The sequence below is a fragment of the Miscanthus floridulus genome, chromosome 18 (assembly GCF_019320115.1).
Source record: "Miscanthus floridulus cultivar M001 chromosome 18, ASM1932011v1, whole genome shotgun sequence".
NCBI classification, from domain to species: Eukaryota; Viridiplantae; Streptophyta; class Magnoliopsida; order Poales; family Poaceae; genus Miscanthus; species Miscanthus floridulus.
Window position 1 is genome coordinate 92,837,418 of NC_089597.1, and position 27,595 is coordinate 92,865,012.

A 27,595-nucleotide genomic window follows, 5' to 3' on the forward strand; every position below is an offset into this window, starting at 1 on the left:
CTGCAGAACCTCCCGGCACCACTCCTGGCATGCTTGGAATCCCTCTAGGAGTGCTCGGCATCCCTCCTGAAGTGCTCGGCATTGCCCTAGGAGTGCTCTGCTCTACCGCTAGAGTCCTTGGCACTCCTCTCGGAGTGCTTGGCACCTCTTCCCTAGCGTCTCCACCACCATGGATGACCAGGTGCTAGTGAAGCTGCTAGCTTCCCCCATGCTCAGACCGGTCTAGTCCTAAGCTGCCTTCTTCTCGAACATGACGTCGCGCGAGACAAGCACCTTGTCTCTATGTGGGTCATAGAGGTGGTACGCCTTGGTACCCTCCGCGTAGCCTAGGAACACCATCGGTGTGCTCCTATCCTTTAGCTTGGTGAGGTTCAGCTTTGTCTTCCTGACATGGCTGATGTAGCCGAATGTTCGGAGGAAAGACACGCTCGGCTTGTGCCCATACCAAGCTTCGAATGACGTCTTGCTAGTTAGGGCCTTGGTCAGAGCGTGGTTGAGGATGAACACCCCCATGGTCACCACCTCACCCTAGAACCTTGTCGGCATGCCTTTGGCCTTCATCATGGATCGAGCCATGCCGACCATCGTCTGGTTCCATCGCTCCACCATGCCATTCTGTTGTGGTGAGTACGGCGCGGTGTGGTGTTGCACCACACCCTGATCCACTGTCGATGTTTGACCACCGATAGCCTGCCACAGGGGTCCTCGGGGCAATATTGTTCAGGCTTCAGCGTATGCAGAACTCGATGGTAAACGCAAGGGATAGTCGATTTATCCTGGTTTGGACCCTCGATCGTTGATCGAGTAATAGCCCTACGTCTAGTCGGCATTAGCCTTTGCGTTGGATTGATTGTAAAGTGTTGTGTCGTACAATTGTTCTATGAACTCCCCTTCTCTAGGAACCCTGCCCTCCCTTATATAGTTAGGAGGTTAGAATCCTAGTCGGTTTTTAATGAGAGTTCCTAGTAGGATTATGGAATAATACTACTATTAAGATTACACGGGAAGAATCCTAGTTGGACTAGATCTTCTCTCTTCCTTGTAGGGTATATTGTGGGTTCTGCATCGACAAGCCCCCGAGCACTTCATGGTTGAAATTTAGAAGCCTCATCTTGTTCCTCTTGTCGAGTAGGAACAAGGGTTGTCCAAGTGCTTTCTTGAGTAAAACCATGTAGCGCTTCTTTGGATCTTCGAGTGGTGTGTGCTTTTTTTTTGAAAAAAAGTTCATCCATCTGGGTGTAGCCCCTGAGCCTCTTGCTCTTTGGCACAAGGAGCTGGAGGATCTTGTCTTGATCTCTTTCTTCGTTGAAGGTCAAAAAGAACTCGGATATTGCTCGGTCCGGGTTCTTTTTATCGTAAGGTCTTGAAGGGGTCAGCCCTGAAGAAGTCTTTTTTGTGACGTGCGCTTTTAAGAAAAAGTGCACTCACTGAGTGTAGCCCTTGAGCCTCTTGCTATTTGGAACAAAAAGTTGGAGGATCTTGAATTTGAGTTGTTGAACGAACTAAAAACTTCCCCTATTGCAGCCCCCAAGCATTGTTCAAAAAGAACTTGGATACAGAATCTTGGCATATTCTCTAGTAGTCTGCTGTTGTCAGATGTAGAGTCTGCTGCTTTCATATGTAGAGTCTACTGCTTTTAGATATAGAGTCCGTTGTTGTCAGGTGTAGTTGTATGGTGGTGGTTGAGTGTAAATGCCTTCTGTTCATGGGTTGTACTGTGTTGGTATATTCTCCCGAATATGCTTGTTGTTGAGTACTGTTCCTTCACGCCTGAGTTCCCCTTCATTATTGAGTTCTGTCTTTTCACTGTGTCCTTTGTTAGGCTTGTTTCGTTGGTGCTCTTGGTCCATGTGCACCGCTCCTTCGGTCTATAAATAGCCCCCTAGAGTGCTATTTTGATTCATTGAGCATTCTGTTGCTTGTTCTGAAGTCTCTGTAGTCATGAATATGGTAGTTTGTGAAGTAGAGCAGCCTCTGGGTGCATTTTGTAGTTTTCGTATATCTTGTCATAGCTAGAGGAAGTCTTGTGATAGGGGTTAGAGGTAGACTAATCCTATAGCAGCAATGTACTAGGAAGTACATGGCAGTAGTTGGAGGAAGTCTTGTGATGTAGGCTTTGTTCCTTCATCTGGCAGTTCTGGGTTGATCCTCACTGCTTGTCTTAGGACTGTCCAGTGCAGATCAACACCATATCCAGCATCACATCAGACTTGGGTAGACAGATGCCTGCTGGCCTTCTCTGCTCCATGTTGTCCTGGCGTTCTGTTGATTTCCGCCTTGGGTGCACTACGTCCGTCCTTTGAAGAAAACAGTGTAGCCGAGTGCGGTTTGTTCTACCGAGTAGCGATTTGGAACACGTAGTCGTTCCAGAGCCTAGTTGTTTCTGGGTTTCTTTTTGCTACTTGCCTATCGTAGTTCTGAGTTCGTTGGGTCTTGTAAGATATGTAATCTTGTATCTTTTGAAGTCATTTGTAATAGAGAGAATCTTGTCTTCCGAGTTGTCATTCTTTATTCTACTGATGTCCTGGTTGTCTATGAGATTCCCGAGTTCTTTATGTTAGAACCGGGTTGTTATGTTCCTTATCAAGTAACCTTCCGTTGCTTCATGGATGATGAGTTCTTTTTGCAGCCATATGGTAACTCTGTCGTTTTGCTGGATGGATAAGTCCGAAATCTGCCCGTTGAACTGTACCGTTGTGTGGATTTGTGCCTTCTATCATTTTAGCTGTGTCAGTAAATGGACCATTGTGTTCTCACACCATATTTTAACGGGCCTGGTGGGCCATGTTTTTACCGATGTAAAATCTATTTGAAGGCCTTTGTCCTCCTTTTCTTTAGTACCCTGCCTTCGCCTTAAAAAACCCTAGCCTTCACAACTCCGCCGTCGCCATTGCCACCGCCATCTGAGCACCGCCATTCGAGCCTTCTCTTTCCCTAGTGCTTTTTTTGCCTCCGTTAGTACATGGGTAGGAAGAAAGCCACGAGCAAGTCCTAGGCAACTATCGTGGACGAGGAGTCATCACTTTCCGTGATCGAGAACCAAGAGTTCATGGCCATGAGGGCTGCCCAGAAGGCTTGGCTGGCTCCGACAACAACTAAAGACCAGCTTTGCGACCTTATTAGCGATGGTCTGATCCAGAGTAAGGACATTGCTGAATGGAGAGCTCTAGGCGAGCATTGGGTCCTTGCTCTAGGCCCTAGTGAGATTATTCTCTTTGTCTCCTTTATCTGTGCTGGGCTTTGCCTTCCTGCTTCCACCTTCCTTCATCAATTTCTCGGTTATTTTGGGGTTAGTTTGAACCATCTTACTCCCAAGGCCGTTCTCCATCTTTCTGTTTTTGTTCATCTTTGTGAAACTTTCCTTGGAATTCCTCCTTCTCTTTCTCTCTTTTGTCACTTCTTTCGTCTAAAGCCTCAACCCTGCCACGAAGACACCAATGTTCTTGGCAGCTATAGGATTCAGTTTTACCAGGGTCTTAAAAGCAAGTTCTTTGACTATGACCTGGTTGATTCTGTGAGGGATTAGTGTGCTGACTGGTTCTATGCCACCAATTTGATTCCTTCTCTCGCCGTTCATTCTAGATCTAGTCCCTCAGTTAACGACTGATAGAAAAAGAACTCCTTGACGTCGGATGAGCTCTAGGCGATCTAGCCGTTCCTTGAGCGGATAAGCACTCTGAAGCAGCAGGGCTTGACGGGCTTCAAAATCGTCTTGAGTTTTCTTCGCTGCTGTGTTTAGCCTCTGAAGGAGCGAGAGAACTTTGGCTTCGAGTACTCTGGGGCTGAGGATCCTTCACGCATGGTCCCTGCCCTTGAGTTGACCAACGAGGAGGTACTCGAGCATCTTCAGAAGATGCTGAAAGGAGCAAGCGTTGTCCCACTTACTGTCTCCGAGTTCTATGCAAAGAACCTACCTCCAGCTGTAAGTTGTTTTCTCTTTGTGCGGGTACTTTTTGTATTTCTTTTTGCTGTATCTATTTTTGCTTAATCTTTCTTGTCTTGTTGTCTTATTCTTTTCGTAGGAATTGGGGCGTAACTTCATTGACCCGATTCCCCTTCATGACCTCCCTGCCATTGTGGGGGCTAGGGGTTGTCTTGCTAGGGCTTCTTTAACTAGTAAGTTGCAAACTGCCGTAATGCTTCTTGGTGTTTCTTCCACAAACCCTGATGTATATGTAGAGTATGTTCCTTGTTCAGTTCCTCGAGGCCCTCGCAGTGTTGGAATGAGGGGGTGAGCTAAAAGTTCTTCTAGTTTGTCTTCCACCAAGAAGTCCTGCTAGTTAAGTAGTCATCCAGGTACTCCAGTTGTAGCTAGCATGCTCTTAGGTGAGCATATTAATACGCTCTGTCCCTTTGTCTTCTTGTTTTTATCTTGAACCGAGTATTTTTGTCCTTTTTCAGCTAGTGCTTTGGCAACCTTGGTCGAGAGTGAGGCAGAAGAGGACGATGGTGCTGCCCTTGTTACTCATCAGTGAGTTGTTTTCTTGCTTTCCTGTAGTTGAAACCTTCTTTTTGTTCTAACTTTGGTCTTGATCTCTTTGTAGTAAGCGGTCATTGGGTACGAGTTCTTCTAGGGCACCGGCACCAAGTTCCTCTGAGATTCCGGTACTGAGTTCCTATGAAATTCTAGTACCGAGTTCCTCTAGGGCTCCGGTGCTGAGTTCTTCTGGGGTTTCAGTACCAGCTACGCCGCTCCTACCGCAGAGTGGCGGTGACATCTTTGCTGCCATAGTCCCACCTTTAAAGTCTTCTTTTGGTTTTATGAAGAAGAAGATAGCTGAGTAAGTGATTCCTTGTTATGCTTCTTTGTTTCTCTCTCTGTTTTTCCCTGACTCATATTCTTATTGTCGATTTTTCTTATGATTTTGCAGACCCTCGCCTTCCCTTAACCCTCTGCCAACTTCTTCTCAGTCCTCTGACCCACCTCTGTGCACTGAGTCTCGGGGCTTGGAATGTTCAGTCGGCGAGGTAGCTGTGGGGGAAGCCAAGTCCCCTACCGCTGCTGATCCTGTTGCTCCGGAGGTGACTGTGGCCACGGCAGTGGGTACTTCTAGGGAGGTAGCCAGGGCTTCCCAAGATATAGCCCTGGTTTTGTCTTCTTTGCCTACGCTAGCTTCTCCCTCTGCTCCCCTTGGAACCAGTAGTCAGCGTTTGGATGACGATGTGTTGCTGTAGTTCGACGCCACCCATCGTTTGTCAGAGTTGACTGCTGCCTAGGGGGCCTTTTGACTTCCTTTGGTGAAAAGCTTCAGGTGAGTTTTTTTGGAGTTCTTTCTTTAGACATTAGATCTTTGTTTTCTTCTTATGCCTTCTCTCTCTCTCTTTTTGTTTAGTCTTTCTCTCAAGATCATACTGGCTTCTTTTTCTTGTCCGAAAACAAGAAAAAGTTGTCTTCTGAGGTAAGCGCCCTGAAGGCTGAGCTTGACCTCCTCTAGGCCGAGTTGGAGACCGAGCGTCAGATGCACCAAAAGGAGCAGAAAACTCTTCGTGCCCGGGTGGTAGAGGTAGAGAAGCAGAAGGATGCTGCGAAGAACGAGTGCAAAGGTATTGCGGGTTCTTTTTGTTTCCTTTTGTATTCTGGCTTCCCTTTCTGCTAACTTTTTGTTTTTTTCTTGTACTCTGATTTTCCTTTCCGCTGACTTGTTTCTGTTGCCTGGTCTAGCTCTCCGAGTTGAAAAGCAGAAGCTCTTGGAGGGTATCGAGGAGATGAAGACACTCGTCCGCACTAACCACAACAAAGCTGAGGAGGTAATTACTCGAGCTGAAGAAGAACTCATGCTTGCTAAGTTGATTAGGTGTGGAGCTAACAAGGATCTTATATAGGCCCAAAAGACTATTCAAGACTTGACTAGTAGGTTGGCAATGGCTATTGATAACTAGAATGCTTTGTGGAAGTCTTTTCGGTCAGTAGCCGACCTTCTCTGGACTCCAGTGGATGACGATCAATCTTGGGCTCAATTTATTCCCCAAGTGCCAACTCGTTTCTAGGAGTTCATGAAGAGGTATGCCCATCTATGTACCAGGAACATCCTTGCCTAGGTCCGAGTTCTTTCTCCAGACTTTCCTTTGTCCAAGGTTGCCGATGAAGCCGAGAGCCAAGAGTATTTGGATGCTGTTGAGAGGTTGGAGCCTAAGGTCGATGACTTAGCCAGGAAGATTGTAGATAATATTAACATTGATGTTTCTTCTCCTGATGACAATGCCTGATGTAATTGACTCTTGTATTCTAGCTTCTGTAACAAAACACTATACTTGAAAACTGAATGGAGATTTTTTGTTCTTTGTTGATGTCTTCTTTGTTTGTATTTCTCTGTCTTGTAAACAACCCAGGTTGGGTAGATCATTGTCTTGACAAACTCTTTTGATTTGTCGTGTTCTTCTCTAGCTTTTAGTTTGTGCCTTGTAAACAACTCGGTATATGTAGATTGATGTCTTGACAGACTTCCTTGACTTGTCGAGTGCTTGTCTGGCTTTTGTCTATGACTTGTAAATAACCCGGTATAGACCGTTGTCTCGATAAACTTTGTGTTCTTGTTAGTACTAAAAAGGCTTAGTGATATCTCCAGCTTCTTCTTCTTGGCTTGGTTCGTAGCGTGGTCAGCAACTAGTCCTATCTCTGGTTGCAAAAATGTCCTAGGACTGGCAAGCCCCCAAGCACTTCATGGTAGAGCTCTAGAAGCCTCATCTTGTTTTCTTCAAGTCTTGTTGAGCAGGAACAAGCGTCATCCGAGTGCTTTCTTGAGCGAAACCATGTAGCGCTTCTTGGGATCTTCTGAGTGTAGCCCCCGAGCCTCTTGCTTTTTGGAACAAGGAGCTTGAGGGTCTTATCTTGATGTTGCTCTGATTTATGTTCAGGCTTGGTTTCTATTGTTTTGCTTTTTGGTTCGGGTGTTAGCTTATTAGCTACCCTCATCGGCGGGCTCAAGCATCTTTTCAGCTCTTTTTCTCTTGGTCGGTATGCTTAGGTGTGTTTTCAGCCATTTTGCTTTTTGGTTCGGGTGTTAGCTTATTAGCTACCCTCATCAGCGGGCTCAAGCAAGTTTTCAACTCTTTTGCTCTCGGCCGGTATGCTCAGGCATCTTTTCAGCCATTTTGCTTTTTGGTTCGGGTGTTAGCTTATTAGCTACCCTCATCGGTGGGCTCAAGCATGTTTTTAGCTCTTTTGCTCTTGGCTGGTATGCTCAGGCGTCTTTTCAGCCATTTTGCTTTTTGGTTCGGGTGTTAGCTTATTAGCTACCCTCATCGGCGGGCTCAAGCATGTTTTTAGCTCTTTTGCTCTCGGTCGGTATGCTCAGACGTCTTTTCAGCCATTTTGCTTTTTGGTTCGGGTGTTAGCTTATTAGCTACCCTCATCGGCGCTCTCAGCCGGTATGCTCAGTGAAGACAACTCAGAGAAAGCCATAATAAGACATATGTTGTCGAAGAACATCATCTTTATTGACATGCTTGGTGAGAATAACTGGGGGAAAGTTACAATAAGGCATGTGTTGTTGAGGAACTTCTTCTTTATTGATAATGAGCATTGATATGCTTGTTGCTTGTACACATATATTTTTCCTTGAGTTGTTTTCACGCGTAGAATCTTCTTAGTTGACTGATGTGCCATGTGTTGCTAACTTCTTTTCCATCCTCGGTTGTCAGCTTGTATGTGCCTGGTCCGGTGACTTTTATGATAATAAAAGGTCATTCCCATGGACTTAGTAGTTTATGGCGTCCATCAGTTTTTTGTATTCTTCTTAGTACCAGATCTCCGATTTGGAGTGATCGAGGCTGGGTACTCTTGTTGTAGTGGCGTCTTAGACCTTGAAGGTATCTAGCTGATTGAAGGGTAGCGTTTACCCTGACTTCTTCTAAACTATCGAGTTCTAATCTTCTAGTGTGTTCTGCTTCCCCTTCATCATATTGTTCTATTCTTGGCGACGTCTAGATCAAGTCTGCAGGTAGTACGGCTTCTGACCCGTAGACTAGGAAGAAAGGTGAGTATCCGGTGGCTCTACTTATTTGAGTTTGTAGCCCCCATATAACTTTGGGTAATTCTTCAATCCATTTTGATCCATAGTCTATTAGTTCTTCATATAGTCTTGGTTTTAATCCAGCTAGTATGAGTCTGTTTGCCCTTTTGACCTGTCTATTAGCCTCTGGATGTGCGACTGATGTGTAATCTATTCCGAAGCCTCAGTCCTGTGCCCAACTTTGGAATTCTATGGCCGTGAAGGGAGAACCCAAATCCATGATGATTCGATTGGGCATGCCGAAGCGGTGCATAATGTCTTGGATGAACTCGACTGCTTTAGCTACGTTGTATTTTGCGAGTGGTTTGAATTCAATCCATTTGGTGAACTTGTCAATTACCATGAAGATGTACTCGAAGCCGCCTTTTTCTTTCTTGAGAGGTCCTACTTGATCCAGCCCCCAGCAGGAGAAAGGCCAAGCAGGTGGTATGCAGATGAGATTGTGAGCTGGCACATGAGCTTGTCTTACGAACATTTGACAACTTTTGCATCCTTTGATGAGTTCTTCTGTGTCTTTCAAAGCGGTTGGCCAGTAGAAACCGGTGCAGAATGCTTTGCCGACTAGTGTTCTTGAAGCAGCGTGATTTTCACACCAACCTGGGTGTATTTCATCTAGGATTTCTTTGCCTTCTTCAAATGAGACGCATTTTAGGAGTACTCTTGATGATGTGGCTCTTCTGTAGAGCTTGTCTCCTACTAGGACGTAATTCTTGCTTCTGCAAACAACTCGGGTAGCTTCCTCTTTTTCCACTGGCAACTTATTCTCTTTGATGTAATCAATAAAAACTTGGGTCCATGAAGTGGTGATTACCAAGATCTGGGTGCCTTTGGCTGAGATTTCAGGAGTTATCTCATCGGGTTGTTTGATAGAGGGAGCTGATAACTCCTCTATGAATATAACAGGTGGGACCTTTGCCCTGTCTGATCCGAGCTTGGTGAGGACATCTGCTGCAATGTTAGAATCACGCAGGACATGTAGAATTTCCAATCCTTAAAAATGTTTTTTGAGTTTTCGTATTTCGGCACAGTAGGCGCCCATGTTTTCTTTGGTGCAGTCCCAATTTTTGTTGACCTGGTTGAGGACTACTGCCGAATCACCATATATGAGTAACCACTTGATTCCGAGGGTAATTGCTACTCGGAGCCCGTGGATGAGGGCTTTGTATTCTGCTTCATTGTTTGTAGCTTGCCATAATATCTGAAGGACATACTTGAGTTGTTTTTCATCTAGAGAAATGAGGAGAATGCCTGCCCCGACTCCACCTAGCTTGAGTGATCCATCAAAGTACATCTTCCAATGATTAAGGATGGTACTTGACACATGTTGTTGAATTTCTATCCATTCGGCAACAAAATCAGCCAGGGCATGAGATTTAATTGCCTTCCATGGGGTAAAATCGACATTGAGGGCACCAAGTTCAACTGCCCACTTAGATATGCGCCTCGTTGCATCTCTGTTGTGTAGGATGTCTCCGAGTGGGAAATCTGTCACCACGGTAATCTTGTGGCTTTTAAAATAGTGGTGAAGCTTGCGTGAAGTTATCAGGAGGGCATAGAGTAGTTTTTGCACATGCAGGTACCAGATTTTTTATTCTGACAGTACTTCGCTGATGTAGTATACAGGGCGTTGTACTTTATATATACGCCCTTCTTCTTCTCTTTCCACAACAATCGCTGTGCTGATCATAGTAGAAGTTGCCACAATGTACAACATCATATCTTCGTGTTTCTTTGGAGGTGTGAGAACGGGTGAGGATGTGAGATATGCCTTGAGTTTCTTAAAAGCTTCGTTGGCTTCTTCTGTCCACTTGAACTTGTCTGTCTTCTTTAGCAATTTGAAGAAAGGTAACCCTTTTTCACCCAGTCTTGATATGAAACGATTGAGGGCCGCCATGCAGCCTATTAGTTTCTGCATATCTTTGACACTTCAAGGAGAGCCCATCTCTGTTATGGCTCGAATATGCTTGGCGCTTGCTTTGATTCTGTGATGACTGACCAGGAATCTGAGTAGTTGTCCTGAAGGAACTCCGAATACACATTTGTTTGTATTCAATTTCCACCTCCATCTTTTTAGGTTTTCGAAGGTTTGCTTTAGGTCTTCAATTAGTGTATCCGAGTTCTTTGTCTTTATCACTATGTCATCTACGTATGCTTCTACATTTTTGCCGATCTGATCACCGAGGCATGTTTGGATAGCTCTTTGGTAAGTCACACTAGCATTTTTGAGTCCAAATGACATGGTTTTGTAGCAGTAGGCACCGAATGGAGTGATGAAAGATGTCTTGCTCTGGTCTCTTTCCTTTAATGCAATCTGGTGATATCCTGAATAGCAATCAAGGAAGGATAATAGGGCAGATCCTGCTGTTGAATCAACTATCTGATCAATGCGTGGTAGTCCGAACGGATCTTTTGGGCAGTGTTTGTTGAGATCTGTGTAGTCAACACACATGCGCCACTAGTTCATATTCTTTTTCTGTACCAGAACTGGGTTTGCTAGCCAATCTAGATGGAGGATTTCTCTGATGAATCCGGCTGCCATTAGTTTTGTAATTTCCTTTTTAATTGCTGCCTTCTTGTCTGGTGAGAATCGTCTTAGTCATTGCTTCACAGGCTTGGATCCTTCATTGATATCAATTATGTGCTCAGCCAACTCTCTTGGGACCCCTAGCATGTCGGCCGGCTTCCAAGCGAAGATATCTTTGTTGTCCCGAAGAAAGTTGGTGAGCGCAAGTTCCTATTTTACCGACAGGTGGGCACTGATGGTTGTTGTTTTTGAGGGATCACCGGTGCCCAGATCGATTTGCTTGACGTCGGCTTCTTTTGGTGGTACTAGGATGCTGGGTTTTTTAGCTGGTATCTCTAGCTCTTCTGGGCTCATTTCTGCTGCAACAGTGGTTATTTCTTTTCTTCCATCGTTTGCCTATGTTTTTGCTGCAATTTGGATTGCCTAAACATCACAGTCAAATGCGCGCTTCAAATCACTCCAAAGAGAGAGAACACCATTAGGCCCTGGCATCTTAAGCAACAGGTATAGATAATGCGGTATTGCCATGAATTTTGCTAGTGCTAGGCGCCCGAGGATTGCGTGATATGATAAATCGAAGTTCGTGACTTCAAACCTGATGAACTCTGTACGGTAGTTCAATGGAGTCCCAAAAGTAACCGGTAGAGTGATTTGTCCAAGTGGCATTGTTGCCTTGCCGGGTACTATGCCATAAAAGGCATGCTTGTTGGTGTGATCATCCCGACGAGTTGTAGTCCCATCTTCCTTAGAGTTTCTGAAAAAATGATGTTGAGTCCAGCTCCTCCATCGATTAGTACTTTCGTAGCAGTCATACCAGCAATGGTTGGATCTAGAACCAGTGGGTAATGGCATGCATTTCCTACGCTGGTCCATTGGTCTTCTCTTGAAAATTGGATTGGACACTCTAACCAATTGAGATATCTTGGTGTAGCAGGTTCTGCTGCCATGATGGTTCGTAACACTAGCTTTTCTTGATGTTTGCTTCTGGAATCTGGAACCCTGGCAAAGATTACTACCACTGTCCCTCTGGATTTTTGGAATCCCTTGTCTTCATGGTTGTCTCCTTCTTTTTCTGATTGTCTTCTTTATTGTTCCCTTTACTATCTTTCCTTGTGTATCTTTCTTTGAAGGTGTAGCAATTTCCGATGGTGTGCTTTCCATTGGGGTGCAAGATGCAACGCATGTTTTCAATGTCGTCATACCTTCTGGGTTTTGAAAACTTCTTTGATTTGTCAGCCATTGCTACTGTGTTGTCCGGTCCACGTTTTCTTTCCTGATGTCTGTTGTTTTGAGGATTTTGCCTGTCTGGGTTGTCTCTGTTATTTCTATCCGGGAATCTTTCTTGTGTCTTTTCCTCTGTGGTAATCATCTTTTTCACTGTTCGTCTGAATTCTTCATTGTTTCTTGGATTTTCTTTACAGAAGTCTTGAAACTGCCACCTAGCCATGATTCTGTGAGAGAAAGCTTCGATTACTTCTCGTTGTGTGATGTCATGTACTTGAGCTCGTAGTTTGCCAAATTGTCAATAGTAATTTCTGAGACTTTCACCTCCTTTCTACTTGAGTCCTTTTAACTCTGTGTGGGTGATTGGGTGTGTAATAATACCTGTGAAATTTTCATAGAAAGCTCTTTGCAAGTCCTCCTAATTTCTGATTGATCCTGGATTCAATTTATCAAACCATTGAAGTGGCATGGTTTCTAGGGCCATGGGAAAGAACAAGGTCTTGATGTCATCATCTCCTCCGGCCAATTCAATTGATTGTGAGTAAATCCTGAGCCACTGGCTTGGTTCGGTCTTGCCATCATACTTAGAGTGGTTGGATGGCTTGAACTTATGAGGCAATCGTATTGAAGCAAGTCTGTTTGCAAAATAGGGGAATCTATCGTGTGTTCTGGCTTCTATGTATTCTGATTTAGCGCCCCCTTCTTGCTAACTGTTGTCTTGGTGAGAGTAGTTTTGCATAGCTGTCCATGTGGGTGCTTTGCTTCTGGCTTTTCATGGTTGTTCAACTCAGTCGTTTTGACTATGATTTCTTCTACTTTCTCTGTTGTGACTTCCACTTGGCCCAAGTCTCTCGAAAGCAAACTTCCTTTGATTTTGATCTTCCTGCTCATGAGATGTTGACCTATCAGGTAGTCTTGAGCGGGCCCTTCCATCGTGCGTCCTTAGGATTGTTGATCAGAGGAAGTCCCAGAGCTGTTCTTGTTTTTCATTGAGATGTGAAGTCGTCCTGAGTTCTTCTAGTGCTTCTCAGATCTTATCGTAGGGTGTATTCACTGCTCGTCCTTCTTCGACCTCTCGCTCTAATTTTCTTCTATTCTACTCGGCTAGGTCTGACTCATATTTGGTCCAAGTGTCCTTTCGCTGCTTAGCACGACGTTGACGTCCTTATTTCAATTTGTTCTTTTTCTCTCTGGCTTGCCTCTGACTCTCAGTCTCACCATCGTGCCCCTAGATAAATGGTGATATGTTGGATTTGAATTCATCTGAAGACCTGACGTTGGGTGCTTCTAGGGGATCAATGGTGATCGAGGACGGCGAATTATGAATACTTCTCTAGCGTGAGTTGTTCTATCATCGTCTTTGGTTTTCGTATTGCTAGAGTTGTTGATAACTTTAGTAGAGGCTTCAAGGTCATAGATCGAGTCTCCTTGGTAGGGTAGAGCTGTTGTTGTCATGTCGTCGACTAGTTGAGTGCCGCTATCCTTAGGAACGGAACCTGGCCAGTGGACGATGCAGTCTTGAGCTATTATAGTTAAGACGAGAACTTCCTGGGCGCCTTTTAGTGGCATTCTAAGCACCAGATTGGTGGATCCTTCGGGCCATGTCTGATAGGACGTTGCCATGTTGTGGAGTCTGAACAGAAGAGGACCCGACTTCTTTAAACTACTCTAAGTGTACTCCGAGTAATATTCTTGATAGGTTGATGTCGTGTTCCGAAGCTTTGTCAGAAAAGAACTCAGTTTTCTAAAAGAACTCAGATAAGACTTCGTCTCAGAAGCGGAACCTGAGTTTGAATTGGATGCATGAAGTCATGAAATCTGAGTCGGATTGGACATCACGAGCTGCGCGAATCTTCCGGCAAGCTGATCTGTCGTTGTTGCCAAAATGAAAAAGTCCTGGTGATGATCTGAATCTTCGAGGAGACGGCCTTGGAGCTTGCCATCGTTGCCTGCCTCGCAGACCCATGAACTGAAGATGAAGGTTGATCCCTTTGAGAAGATCATGTTATCGAGGTCCATCGAGCTCTCGGATGCAAAGTCGCCGAAAGCCCCTACCTGGCGTGCCAGCTATCAATGTTTGACCACCGATAGCCTACCACAGGGGTCCTCAGGGTAGTATTGTTTGGGCTTCAGCGTATGCAGAACTTGATGGTAAATGAAAGGGACAGTCGATTTATCCTGGTTTGGACCCTCGATCATTGATCGAGTAATAGCCCTATGTCTAGTCGGCGTTAGCCTTTGCGTTGGATTGATTGTAAAGTGTTGTGTCATACAATTGTTCTCTAAACTCCCCTTCTCTAGGAACCCTGCCCTCCCTTATATAGTCAGGAGGTCAGAATCCTAGTCGGTTTACAATGAGAGTTCCTAGTAGGATTATGGAATAATACTACTATTAAGATTACACGGGAAGAATCCTAGTTGGACTAGATCTTCTCTCTTCCTTGTGGAGTATCCTGTGGGTCCCACATTGACATCCGCATAGTACACAACGAACTCTACCGAAGTGAATTCGTCGCTGCGATTAGTCCTCAGCATGTGGAGCTTCTTGCCGCTGTCTGCCTCTACGTGCATCTTGAACTTCTTGATCACTGCCGCCGCTTCGTCCTTGCTTGTCAGGAGTTGCAGCCATATGTGGCGACTACAATCATCCATGAGTAGGATGAAGTACTACCAACCACTGTTTGTAGCTGGCGTGATTGGCCCGCAGAGGTCGCTGTGGACAAGCTCAAGAGCATCCTTCATGTGATACTTGGCTGCTTTTAGGAATGGTAGCCTCCTCTGCTTCCTAGCTAGGTAGCTATCACACAGCTCGCCTCCATGCTTGATGTGGGGTAGCCCTCGGACCATCTTCTCTAGCCAACCAAGCGCGTCGAAGCTGAGATGTTCGAACTAGGCATGCCACATCAACGGTTCCTCAGTGTGCCTTGCCGCCAGGCACACTGGCTGCTCTACCTTCAGGTTGAGCAGGTACAACCGGTTTAGGGACCTCTTCACCTTGGCAAGAAGTCGTTGTTCCCAGTCCTTGATCCTAAGGACTCTATCCTTGATCAGTACCTCACTACCACGCTGATCCAGCTGACCAATCCTGATGATGCTAGAACATAGCTACGGGATGTAATATACATCCGTTAGTGCACAGTGCTCCTCATTCTGGCACCTGAAGATGATGGTGTCGTGCCCTTGGATAGCCACCATTGAGCCATCACTAAACTTCACCATACTGGTAACATCATCATCGAGCTCGGAGAAGGATGCCTTGGAGCCCATCATGTGGTTGCTGGCACTAGAGTTCAGGTACCACCACTGCTCCTGGTTGGTGCCCACACATCCAAGGTGGACTTGGGCATGCGGTTCGTCGAGGTTGACAGCCTTTAGGGCCTGAAAGCTCTAGTTTGGTTGTGGTGAATTGATGAAACCCTAAGTGCTAACCTAGTTTATCAAGTGATCATGAGATAGGTAGCACATTCCAAGTGGTGAAGCAAATGAAGATCATGACATGATGATGGTGATGCCATGGTGATGATCAAGTGCTTGGACTTGAAAAGAAGAAAGAGAAAAACTAAAGGCTCAAGGCAAAGGTATAAATGGTAGGAGCCATTTTGTTTTGGTGATCGAGACACTTAGTGAGTGTGATCACATTTAGGTTCGATAGCCATACTATTAAGAGGGGTGAAATTCATATCGAAATGCGGTTATCAAAGTACCACTAGATGCTCTAACTCATTGCATATGCATTTAGGATCTAGTGTAGTGCTAACACCCTTGAAAAATGTTTGTGAAAATATGCTAACACATGTGCATAAGGTGATACACTTGGTAGTTGGCACATTTGAGCAAGGGTTAGGAACTTCACCGGCGGAGTATCCGCCCGTAGAGTGCGGACACTCCGACGGTGCCACCGGCGCCCTAGACAGAAAAGACAGAGGTCACTGTAAGTGACCGAACGCTGGTCTCGGTTGGACCGGTGCGTCCGGTCAGTTGCAGCAGAGGGCGCGCAGTGTCGGTCTCTGACCGGACGCTGGGTCACTTAGTGACCGGACGTTGACAGGGTGCGTTCGGTCCTGCTAACGTGGCACTCGACAGAGGAGTTGTCGAGTGATCGGACACTGGGTGTGTCCAGTCAAGCATGATCAGACGCGTCTGGTCATGAAAAGTCATCTCTGGATGCTTACTAGAAACAACTGAACACTGGGGTTCAGCGTCCTGTCACTTTGGGCTGTTGCGTCCGGTCGTCACTTGACCGTTGAGATCGGGCGATCAACATTTGAAGAGAGGGGACACCTAGCATGCATCGCGTGACCGGACGCTGAGGTCCAGCGTCTGGTCAATATGACCGGAGCGTCCGGTCACCCCGTGTTGTGTCTAGTGAAGGAGTACAACGGCTCTATTTCATGGGGGCTTCTATTTAAGCCCCATGGCCGGCTCAAGCTCATTCGCTTGGCCATTTGTATTGACATAGCAACCTTGTGAGCTTAGCCAAAGCCCTCCCACTCATCTCCATCATTGATTCATCATCTTTGTGAGATTGAGAGAGAATCCAAGTGCATTGCTTGAGTGTTTGCATCTAGAGGCACTTGGTGTTCGTGTTTCGTTGCAGGATTCACTTGTTACTCTTGGTGGTTGCTGCCACCTAGACGGCTTGGAGCAGAGAGGATCATTGAGCGGAGGGTGGTGATTGTCTCTGGCTTCGATTAGGGTGATTGTGAGGGGTTCTTGACCTTTCCCCGGCGAAGAGCCAAAAGGTACTCTAGTGAATTGCTCGTGGCTTGTGTGATCCTCATCTTGTGTTGGTTGTGCAGCACCCTATTGACGATTTGGCGTGTGATGCCAATTAGCGCGTGAACCTCCAAGTGAGTAAATCGCCACAATGAGGAGTAGCTTGCCAGCAAGCAAGTGAACCTCGGTAAAAAATCATTGTGTTCATCATTTGATTCCGAAGTGATTGGTCTTTATTTATATTGATTCTTGTGATTGATTGGTTCACTCCTCGACATGGTGGTATAACTATCTTGCTCTCTCTCTTTACATTACCACAAACTAGTTATCAAACTCTTTAGTGTACCAAGTTGTGAGAGCTTGTTAGTTTGGTTAGTGTGGCTCTTTAGTTAGTCTTTGAGAGCACACTAACTTAGTATAGTGCCATAGCTATTGTGTGGTTAGAGAAAATAGAAACTAAAATTGTGGTAGGTAGCTTGCTTTTTTAGTAGGCTAGCGCAACACTTGCTTTGCCTCATAATTGTCTAACCGGTTTATTAAGTGTTGTAGAAATTTTTATTAGGCTATTTACCCCTCCTCTAGCCATTAGGATCTTTCAGGGCCTTCCCAGGTTCTTCCACCGTTGTCACCTCTTCCTTCTCCTCGACCTCAACGTCGTGCAGTGCACAGAACATCGCCATCAGGATAGTGGCCTCATCATCATCATCACCAGCTTGCGCCAGATGAGCTTCAGCCTTTTTCTCCTGCTTGCGATTTGGGCACTCCCGTGCCCAATGGCCCATCTTCCCGCAGCGTTGATAGGCGTTGGGGTCGACCTGCTTCTTCTTCTCCAAAGAAGCCTTGCCGCGGCACTTGTCGTCGCCACCGTGGCTGGAGGAGGCTGCCTTCCTAGAGTTCCTCCAAGCAGCCCGCTCCTCTTCTATCAGCAGCAGTTTACCACTGTCCTTCATTGTTGTCGCTTGCTCTAGGCGCTCATCCACTGCCTGCAGATGGCCTGTCACATCCTCAATGGTGAGGGTGGATAAGTTCAGCATCATCTCTATGGAGAGAGCGATCTGGATGTACTTTGCCGACATGGAGTGGAGGTACTAGGAGACCGCCTCCTCTTCATCGATGGTGACGCCGTGGCTCTTCAGCTTGCTAATGAGCGTCTGCAGGTGGAGGGAGAAGTCCTCCATAGTTTCACCATCTTTGAACTTGAAGTTGGCGTACTCCTGCTTCAGAAGCTGGGCCATCGCCTTCTTTGCGCGATCGAAATCGACGCGCATTGCCGCAATAGCCTCCCACGCCTCCTTAGCATAGCTCTTCGCCCCCAACGGCACCCTGTACTTCACCGGTACAACAGCGAGGATAGCCTCCAACGCTGACATGTCATCTTCCTCATTGTCGGTGCCCTTATCAATAGTATTCCAGAGCCGTCGGGCTCTGAGCTTGACCTTCATGGTCACCGACCACTCTCCATAGTTGGTGCGAGTCAGCGTCGGCCAACTAGTGTCGCTAACCTCCCGCACCATGCGAACAACGACCTCCGGTCGTGGCTGGGCAGCCACAGCAGTGCCACTGCTGTCGCCCATTTCCGAATCGTTCGTCATCGCCAGCGGTTAGTCCAGCGATGGCGCTTGTACGGCTCCGATATCACTTGTTAGCCCACAGGATCACCGGCTCAGGTGAGTTGACCACTCACTAGTCTTGCCGAACACCCGCTAGTGTTGCCGAGCACCCACTAGCTAAGCCGACCATGAACAAGCGTTGTCTGAACCCACACACTATGACTAGAGGTTGAAGAAGAGGGAGAACAGAGCATACACCCATAGTCCAAGCACTAGCGTTGGCCGGAGTCATGTATGGGAGATGGCAAATCTGAACTATTTTTGTTGAGTTGCAGTGGCAAACTATATATACAACTCTATCCATCTAGTCCTACTACAGCTCCTATGCTGCAACAATAACTAGATAATATAACAGGACTAACTTCTGCGCCTGTCCCTGTATGTGACTATAGTGCGGTAGGTGAGCCGTTCGACGCCTACCACTACAGCAGCTACAGTACCACAGCAGGGGGGCTTTTCGGCGCCATCTTCCCTTGCTGTGTGTTCACACAAGGAAGCAGTAGATTATCTAACAGCTCATACATATAAGTTAATCGAAGTTTGTCTAAACTCAGTTTCGTTTAGTTTTGATTATTAGTATCCAAGTGTGCTATAAATTAGTTAATGTTGCTCATGTTGTTCCATTGCACTTTTGATTTGTTTTGGGGCATGGTGAATTTTGAAATGGCATGGTCACTGCAATCTGATGTACTGCATATACATATTTTGTTGAGAAAATTTTGTATTTGGCCCTAAAAATAATGCTCCTTTCTTATTTGACATCAAAACTGAAAACCTTTCCTATATGTCCTGAACTCGAGTTTTTCTTTCCTATTTGACACTTCCGTCAGTTTAGGTTGTTAACGGTGTCAAGTCCTATGTGAAAAGTCCGTTTTACCCCTAAAGTTTTTTACTAGTCCTGGCATTGCATGGTTAATATTGCTATCTTTTATGAAACATTGCAGTTTAAGATGGCAATATTAACCATGGAATGCCAGGACACATAGCAATATTAACCATGGAATGCCAGGACTAGTAAAAAACTCTAGGGGTAAAACGGACTTTTCACATAGGACTTGACACCGTTAACAACCCAAACTGACGGAAGTGTCAAATAGGAAAGAAAAACTCGAGTTCAAGACATATAGGAAAGATTTTTAGTTTCGATGTCAAATAAGAAAAGAGCATTATTTTTAGGACCAAATATAAAATTTTCTCTATTTTGTTCTCCAACCAATGGCAGGTTCGTCCAAGTGACCCACAAGCCTGCATTCAGTTCCAAGAAGTTGCAGGCGCTTGGCTGGAAATTCAGGCCATTTGAGCAGACCCTCAGGGACAGCGTGGAATCCTTCAAGGCAGCAGGTGTCTTGGATTGAGGAAACACTACTGCCCTGTCACATTTGAAAATCAAAGTCGTTGCCTCATACAGTACATCATTGTCTTGATCGATAATTGGGATGAGTAATGTAAGCATCAAAAGGGATCAAAGTTTTTTCGTGTAATAGGCGGCATTTGGCAATAATAAGTATATGAGGCAATTGGCAATTACACACACCCTACTGCCTAAAATCGGATGCCTGGGACTAGGGTCGTGGGCAAAATCCAAGGCATGATTTAAAATTCTAGAATAGGCACTGACGGTCTAGAAAAAATAGAATAATAAGTGAATAATCATATATAATACACTTCCCTCAAAAAATCATATATAATACCCCTATAGCACAAACCTATGGTATTGAGTAGTTACCAGAAAGAAATATTTTTAACGATAATACAAAATAAATGGTCAATTAATTACCTACGTATCTTTAGGAATTAGGCTACTTACTCGTTGAGTGCAAGCCTCCAAGTGCCAAACTGCCAATCATCTCAAGTTTTCGATGGATCTATGGCACTACGACAGTTTGACGCTTATCAGTATATGCACTCTCCCATGGATGACTTTGTGTTGTTTGCAATTTGATGTTTGTAGTGGAATACTAGACTTAAGATTCCCTAGCTGCCTAGCGGAGATGGTGTGAGTTGGACCGGGATGAAGTAGGTTAGATAGACGGACAAACTAAGTAGTGTACCCATTTCTAGATTCGGCACCAATAGTCGTAATGGACTCCGCACAAAAAATGTCAAATAGAGTATAGTATATTGATTATCAGATGAATTATAGTTAGGGATGAAAGTGGTGCGGATAATTCTACACTTCGCTCTGATCCGAATCCAAATTTCAAGGATACAGAGAAGAACTTTTAATATTCATGCGGATATGGATAATCCGAATCCGAGTGTGTGCGGATATGGGGCAGGATATGGAATCGACAAAATCTGGTGAGTATGGATTATCCGTAAATTCTATACAGATCATCCGTTGTTTAGGATAGGATATCCAATAATTTATCTTCTTAGACTAAAATCTAGAGGAATTTAGGATTTAAAAAAGTTTGTTAGTTGACAACTCTTATTTTGTGATGTTATCACACACCAAATATAGCGTCAGACGTCTGTCGCTAAAAATAGCTATTTAGTGATGCAACATTGGTTGGTACAAAATTGCCATAAAGTATCGGTCGGTAAATGTACTTGTAGCGACCAAACATCTATCACTATATATGTTGTCCGACTATCGGTCGGTGTAGGTCAGTAAGAGCAACTCTAACAGCTCGGCTATTTTTGTTTTGGAGGCCATTTAGAATTTGCATAGCAAAAAGTAGGCTCCTAAAGATGTGGTATCTGGTTTTATAAAATAGAAAGCTGGCCTGATTTTAGGTGACCATATAAAGCCAACCATGAGCGCTGGCTATCTGAAGATGAAAAATAGTAGGGAGAATTCCTCGTGTGTCATTAAAAAAGATCGCAATGCCCTATGAATCTTTGAAAAAGTTCAGCGGTCTTCAGCGCCACTGCTCTAACTTTTTTGTGTCCTCCATGCCACTGTCGTCAGTTTGGGCTCTAATGGTGTCAAACTGCAGGTGTGAAAAGTCAAAAATACCCTTAAGTCTAAATATGTCATTAATGTTTTTTTGAGCATCTTAACGACTTTAAATAAAAAAATTCAAAACTAGAAAATTGTAGAGATCTATAATTTTCATATAAAAATTATCTTCATTTTATTTCACAAAAAATATGATTTAATATGATTAATATATCTTAGAAAAATCTTTTTTTTTTCCGGATAGGATCCCCTGAGTTCTCTGCCCAACCCGTGTGCCATATCCTCGCAGTTCAGGAATCGGGACGTCGACTAGCGCCAAATTGTCAACCGCCACAATTTGCACGAGGCCAATAGGAGTATCACCCAATCGGCCGGCCGTATATTTAATAACAAACAAGTACTGTATTAATCCTCTCGACACCCGAATCAGTCCAAGGAAACAAGACGAGCCCCCGTAGGTCGTCGTGATCGGTACCAATGGAAGGCGCAGCAGGGAGGACGAGGACGGCGGTGTGCGTGACCGGCGCGGGAGGCTTCGTGGCCTCGTGGCTCGTCGAGCGCCTCCTCGCCGGCGGCCGCTACGTGGTCCATGGCACCGTCCGTGATCCGGGTACGAAATCACTGCACTGCTTGTCTTCTTGCTCCTGGTGAACTGGCGTGTGCGTGCGTACGTGTGGATGATCGTTCTGTGCTGTGCGTGGCGCGCAGGCGACGCCAAGAACGCGCACCTGGCGGCGATGGACGGTGCCGCGGACCGGCTGCGCCTGTTCAGGGCCGACTTGCTGGACTACGGCAGCGTGGCGGCGACCATCGCCGGCTGCGACGGCGTCTTCCACGTCGCGTCCCCGGTCCCCTTCACCAACCGAGTCACTGACCCCGAGGCACCACACCACACCACACCTCACCTCAGCTCGCCCTTCCTGCTACTGCCCTTTTTCTTCCCTCGGCTTCCTCATGCGTCCGTACGTTCTGCAGGGAGAGCTGCTCGCTCCGGCCGTGACGGGCACCATGAACGTCCTCAAGGCGTGCTCCGAGGCCAAGGTCAAGAGGGTCGTCGTGGTGTCGTCCGTGGCCGCCGTGATGGTGAACCCTGGCTGGCCCCAGAACGAGGTCATGGACGAAGCCTGCTGGTCTGATGTCGAATTCTGCAGAACCACTCAGGTGACAGCAAAAGCTTCACATGCACCCTGTTCCTGTCATCCCTCAACTCGAGGAAATTTGATGATTTGCACCGGGTGTTTCGCTCACATATACTTAGGACCGATTGTAAACAACCAATTACATTTGTGTTGACCTTAATCCTCTCCTTCTAGACAAAGTATAAATAGATTTCACAAACAGCCATGACATTTCTGTCGTTCCTCTGCAGAATTGGTATTGTCTTTCCAAGACACTGGCAGAGCTGGAGGCATTTGATTACGCCAAGAGAACCGGACTAGATGTGGTGTCAGTCTGCCCATCCCTGGTGATCGGTCCCTTGCTGCAGTCGACAGTGAACGCAAGCAGCTCCATCATAGTCGACTGCTTGAAAGGTACTAAGAATTATCCCCTCACTTTGCTGTGCTCTCGAAGTCTGAAACTCTGAACTGAAATCTTAGCCGCTTTGAGTACATCCAGACGAGTCCTGTAACTGTAACCGCTCCTGCAGGAGATCGTGAGGTGAAACTGAAGCTGAGGAACTTCGTGGATGTTCGCGACGTCGCCGATGCTCTGCTCCTGGTGTACGAGACTCCGGAGGCGTCTGGACGGTACATCTGCGATGCAAATGCAAGGCAGGTGTCTGATGCCATAGCGCTGCTGAAGAACTGGTACCCTGCCTACAATCATGCCACCAAGTAAGCAGAAACATACTGCAAGATTATATACATACTTTGTACTAGTAATCAAGCTATCAGTGCTTAAAAGCGCAAGCTGCTACATAGCGTTTTGATCCAAGGCAAATGCATGGCAGGTTCGTGCAAGTGAGCGATGAGCCTTTATTCAGCTCCAAGAAGCTGGAGGCGCTGGGCTGGAAATTCAGGACGTTCGAGGAGACCCTCAGGGACAGCGTTGAATCCTTCAAGGCAGCAGGTGTCCTGGATTGAACAAACAGTGCCCTGTTCTGTATAACCTTCGCATCTTGAAAATCGAAGTTGTTGTTGTTGATACTCAAATTTGGCTTAGTTATATTTTGTTTGAACATCAGATAGCCAAACTTGACTTTCAGAATATTTAGCCATAAATGCAATATTTTGATTAATCGGACAGCGTTATCTATCATTAATAATTTACAGAGAAGATCATTTGGCCCAATTATTTGAGCTAGTTGAGTATCTGTAAATTGTTTCTAAGTGCTAAAACAGGGGGGAGGACGTCTTATATGGACTGTGGAGTTCAAGTGCTGTACGTTTTTTGTGTTGTACTCGGCTATTCGTTTCGGCTTATACGATGGTGGATTATACAGTATTTTTCTCTCACATCAAACTAGCCAGCAGTACTTTTGGCTTATAATCCACAATCGTTTCAGCCGAAACGAACAGGCTGACTATTTATAGGAATCGTATGTGGATTAATTAGAAGTCCAGAAGCCGTACTCATGCCGCCCTGATTGTCTACGTGAGGAGATGCAAAGCAAAGGAGCCAGCGAGGGATAATGTTCATGATACACCAGAAGATTAGATTAAAGAGGCAAACATAATTACAATTCGGTCTTCAGAGATCAAGATATTTTGCCAAAATGATTGCTTCGGCTGGACATCAAGTTTAATTATTATTGTTTGTAGTACATAGTAAACTTATCGAAGACACAAATGTTAATACTATTTATTACAAACTTGATCAAACTTAAACTATTTTGACTTACACAAACCTCGTAGTTGTATTCTTTCGTGGACGGAGAGAGTAGTAACTAATGCTTATTATGTCTTCTAAAATTTAGGGAAAATACAAGCGCCAGGACGTCCGAATATAAACAATCGAGCCGGATGCTTCTGCTCTACCCATTCCACCCCAGCGCTTCTTCCCTTTCGGATCCAAAGGCTTCCGCTGCGCTTGTTCCCTTCAGATCTAGAGGCTTTCGCTCTACCCGTCCCACCCCGGCGCTCATTCCCTTTTGGGCTCCCTCCTTTCTCCTGTGATGCAATAGTAAACCTCGGTAATGGTGGTTACGCTTGCAGACACCGCACCATGCCGTACGTGAGGGAGAATGATGGAAAGAGAGACAAATGGATCAGACGTTAATCATTGTTTGCAACATTCAAGAACAAAGATTTGCAACTTACTAAAACCTCATGTAACATCAAAAAAACATGTTGCAACATCTTAAATCTACAGTTACAACATCCAAAAAAACATGTTGCAACATCTTAAATCGACTGTTGCAACATTCAAAAAAACATCTTGCAACATCTCAAATTGACCGTTGCAACATCCAAAAAACACATGTTGCAACATCTTAAATCGACAATTGTAACATCCAAAAAACACATGTTGTAACATATTAAATCGACAATTGCAACATCCAGAAAAACATGTTGCAACATCTCAAATCGACTGTTGCAACATCTCAAATTGACTGTTGCAACATCTCAATTTGACCGTTACAACACCGCAAAATCCAATTTTATGCTGAGTGCCATAAAACATGTAGCATCAAAGATTGGTCGTTGCAACATATCACATACTACAACATAACCCACCATAGAGTGTGGATCCGGTTGCGCTTGCCTATGAAGGAGCTCGGCCACCATGGAGGAGCATGTCGCTAACAAGGCCACACCTCTAGCGTGTAGTCCATCGTAGAGAGACACCCGACAATGGAGGATTTCATAGGCGAAAAACACCTACCATAGAGGTGTCCACTTAGATCCACTTTGCCACCATAGAGGCAAGGTAGGAATGCGAGCGGGTGTAGCGGCGAAGGAAGAACAAGCACGGGCTCGGGGCGGGTGGGGCTGTGAGGGAGGAAAGCAGGCAGTGAGGGAGTAAGGCGGTCAGCGACGTCAAGGAGACGAGCAACCGCGTCATCATCAGGGATACGAGAAAACACGTGAGGGAGACGAGCAACGGCGTGGGAGAGAAATTTGAAGACTGTTGGACCGTTGGCAAGCCGTATAAAATTATGATCCTGTTAAAAAAGCGTCCGACACGAAGGAAACAAGCCGGACGCCAGTGTAGGAGCATTTCCGAAAATTTAGTACATATGAGAGCATGGATTGGTAACTAGTCCTTGCGAAAGCACGTACCCACACTCATTTCCTAAAATATAGTCTCTCTTCTTGATTTAAAATCTATATTGAACATCCTATGTACAGAGCTCAAATTCTTGTGAAGCTTGGCCTATACAAGTTGTATAAGCGTTCTAGTCAGGAACGGTTCCGGAAAGTCATTCCGTGCGTATCGAACGTGGCCTTAGTCTTTTTCTTCTCCTACAACCGATTTGTTTTGGGTTTAAAAAACGAGGCTATGATACATGTACGCACCTTGACAGCTTGCAGCCTTGCACGTGAGAATATGTGTAGCAAAGATTCATGTGGGCCGTAGCATGGGCCGACCGTGGACTAAGCATGGGTGGCGTGGTTGCGTGTCAGAGAATTTTTGTTTTGACGCTCAGGCCCAGAGTGGATAACGTAACCCAACTAACTTCGGTCCGGTCCCAACATGCACGGCCCCCATGCCGCACGAGTGTCAGTCTCTGAACTGGAACCACGGTACACTTGTCAGTGTTCATAAGCCACGTGCGGCAACACGTGACGGCAGGCGCAGCCACCGTGTGCTGGACTGCTGGTATATAGCGGTGGCTGGGGAGGAGAGAGGCCACAGGCCAGCCATGGACGGCGACGCGGGCAAGGCGAGGACGATGAAGACGGTGTGCGTGACGGGAGCCGGGGGCTTCGTCGCCTCGTGGCTCGTGCAGCTCCTCCTCTCCCGAGGCGACTACCTTGTGCACGGCACAGTTCGCGACCCGAGTAAGCTCCTGCTCTACCGATCTGGTCCCCTTGATCGATTCAGGGCGCCGCGCGCAATCTCTGCCGACAGATCGATCTCGGTTTTTCTGCTGCGATTGATCGGATCAAACCAAACAATTTGCGACACAGGTGATCCCAAGAACGCGCACCTGATGGCGCTGGACGGCGCCGGGGAGCGCCTGCGTCTGTTCAAGGCCGATTTGCTGGACCGTGCCAGCGTCGACGCGGCCATTGCTGGCTGCGACGGCGTCTTCCACGTCGCCAGCCCCGTCCCGGCGGTCGAGCCAACGAACCCCGATGTAACATCGCTTCAAATCTTCATATCAAAAGAAGAATAGTCGCAGATTCTTTCATCTGCTCCGGCCTGATCCATGCATATATGTGACTTGCGTGCAGGTGGAGGTCCTGGCTCCGGCGGTGACCGGCACGCAGAACGTGCTCGAGGCTAGCCACGCGGCCAACGTCCGCCGCGTCGTGGTGGTGTCGTCGGTCGCCGCGGTGATCGCGAACCCCAACATCCCCGATGGCGCCGTCGTCGACGAAGACTGCTGGTCGGACGAGGACTACTGCAGAGCCACTAAGGTGGAGCACGTGCTAGCTGCATCACCTATGGCACTCATGTTGAGCCATGCATGACAGCATGAGTCTCTTAATCTTTGACTCGCCTCTCTGACTAACTGAGAGTTCGTCACCATGCCTATCAGAACTGGTACTGCGTTTCCAAGACGGTGGCCGAACGCGAGGCGCTGGCATACGGCGAGAGGACCGGGATGGACGTGGTCACCGTCTGTCCCCCGTGGGTTCTGGGTCCGCTGCTGCAGCCGACGGTGAACGCCACCAGCATGCGTTTCGTGGCATACCTGAAAGGTCAGTTGCTCGATCTACCTTTGTCTGCATATTGCTGAACATCTACATATATTCCAGGCCGGTAGAACACATTGGTCACTAGTTACTGCGCAGGAGAAAACACCGATGAGAAGAGGAGGAACATGGTGGACGTGCGCGACGTCGCAGACGCTCTCGTCCTGACGTACGAGACACCGGAGGCATCTGGCCGGCGATACATCTGTAGCGCGCACGCCATGAAGGTGTCTGAAACGGTCGGCCTCGTCCACAGCCTGCACCCAGACCTGAAGCTGCACTACCCCAGGAAGTGAGAACGAAACCTGATGGCTCACATCAAGTTAAAATCCCTCTGTAACTCACGATTTGCCGACGACCATTTGCAGGTTTGTTCAGATGGAATATGACAAGGGAGTCAGCTCCAAGAGGCTGCTGGCGCTGGGGTGGAAGTTCAGGGCGGTGGAGGAAACTCTGAGGGACACCATCGACTCGTACAAGGCTGCTGGAATCCTGAACTGATGAGCGATGGCGTCATGGAGATTGGACTCAACTGTAACAAATTAAACTGACGGGGAAATAAAGTGGTGACGATGCAAGGCAATAATAATAATTAAGGCATGCTTGTTTCCTTTTGCAGCCTCGCCTCGCCTCACTAGACTTGCCTCGCCCAGCCTTGCCAGGTCAGGAGAGCCATTTTGGCTCTCCCTTGCTAGAAAGAAAATCATTGCTCGTAAGGGTCGCGAGATACCCTGGCAGGAAATCCAAATAAGCAACTTCTCTCTATATCCTTGTTTGGCAAGGTTCCATAGTACCAA

The 27,595-nt window shown here is 46.4% G+C and overlaps 2 protein-coding genes across 2 annotated transcripts; both read left to right on the forward strand.

Moving 5' to 3' along the window:
* The first annotated feature begins 21,412 nt into the window (after positions 1-21,412).
* LOC136521324 (cinnamoyl-CoA reductase 1-like) lies at positions 21,413-23,273 on the forward strand. The gene is made up of 6 exons (XM_066515042.1): positions 21,413-21,601; positions 21,700-21,872; positions 21,967-22,152; positions 22,361-22,523; positions 22,640-22,826; positions 22,943-23,273. Exons 1-6 carry the CDS (start codon positions 21,469-21,471, stop codon positions 23,073-23,075), a joined length of 975 nt encoding a protein of 324 aa, XP_066371139.1. The 5' UTR covers positions 21,413-21,468; the 3' UTR covers positions 23,076-23,273.
* A 2,525-nt stretch (positions 23,274-25,798) lies between these two features.
* Positions 25,799-27,299, forward strand: LOC136522668 (cinnamoyl-CoA reductase 1-like). The gene is made up of 6 exons (XM_066516479.1): positions 25,799-25,937; positions 26,067-26,236; positions 26,334-26,519; positions 26,642-26,804; positions 26,898-27,090; positions 27,167-27,299. The coding sequence occupies exons 1-6, from the start codon at positions 25,799-25,801 to the stop codon at positions 27,297-27,299; spliced, it is 984 nt and encodes a 327-aa protein (XP_066372576.1).
* Positions 27,300-27,595: the final 296 nt, after the last annotated feature.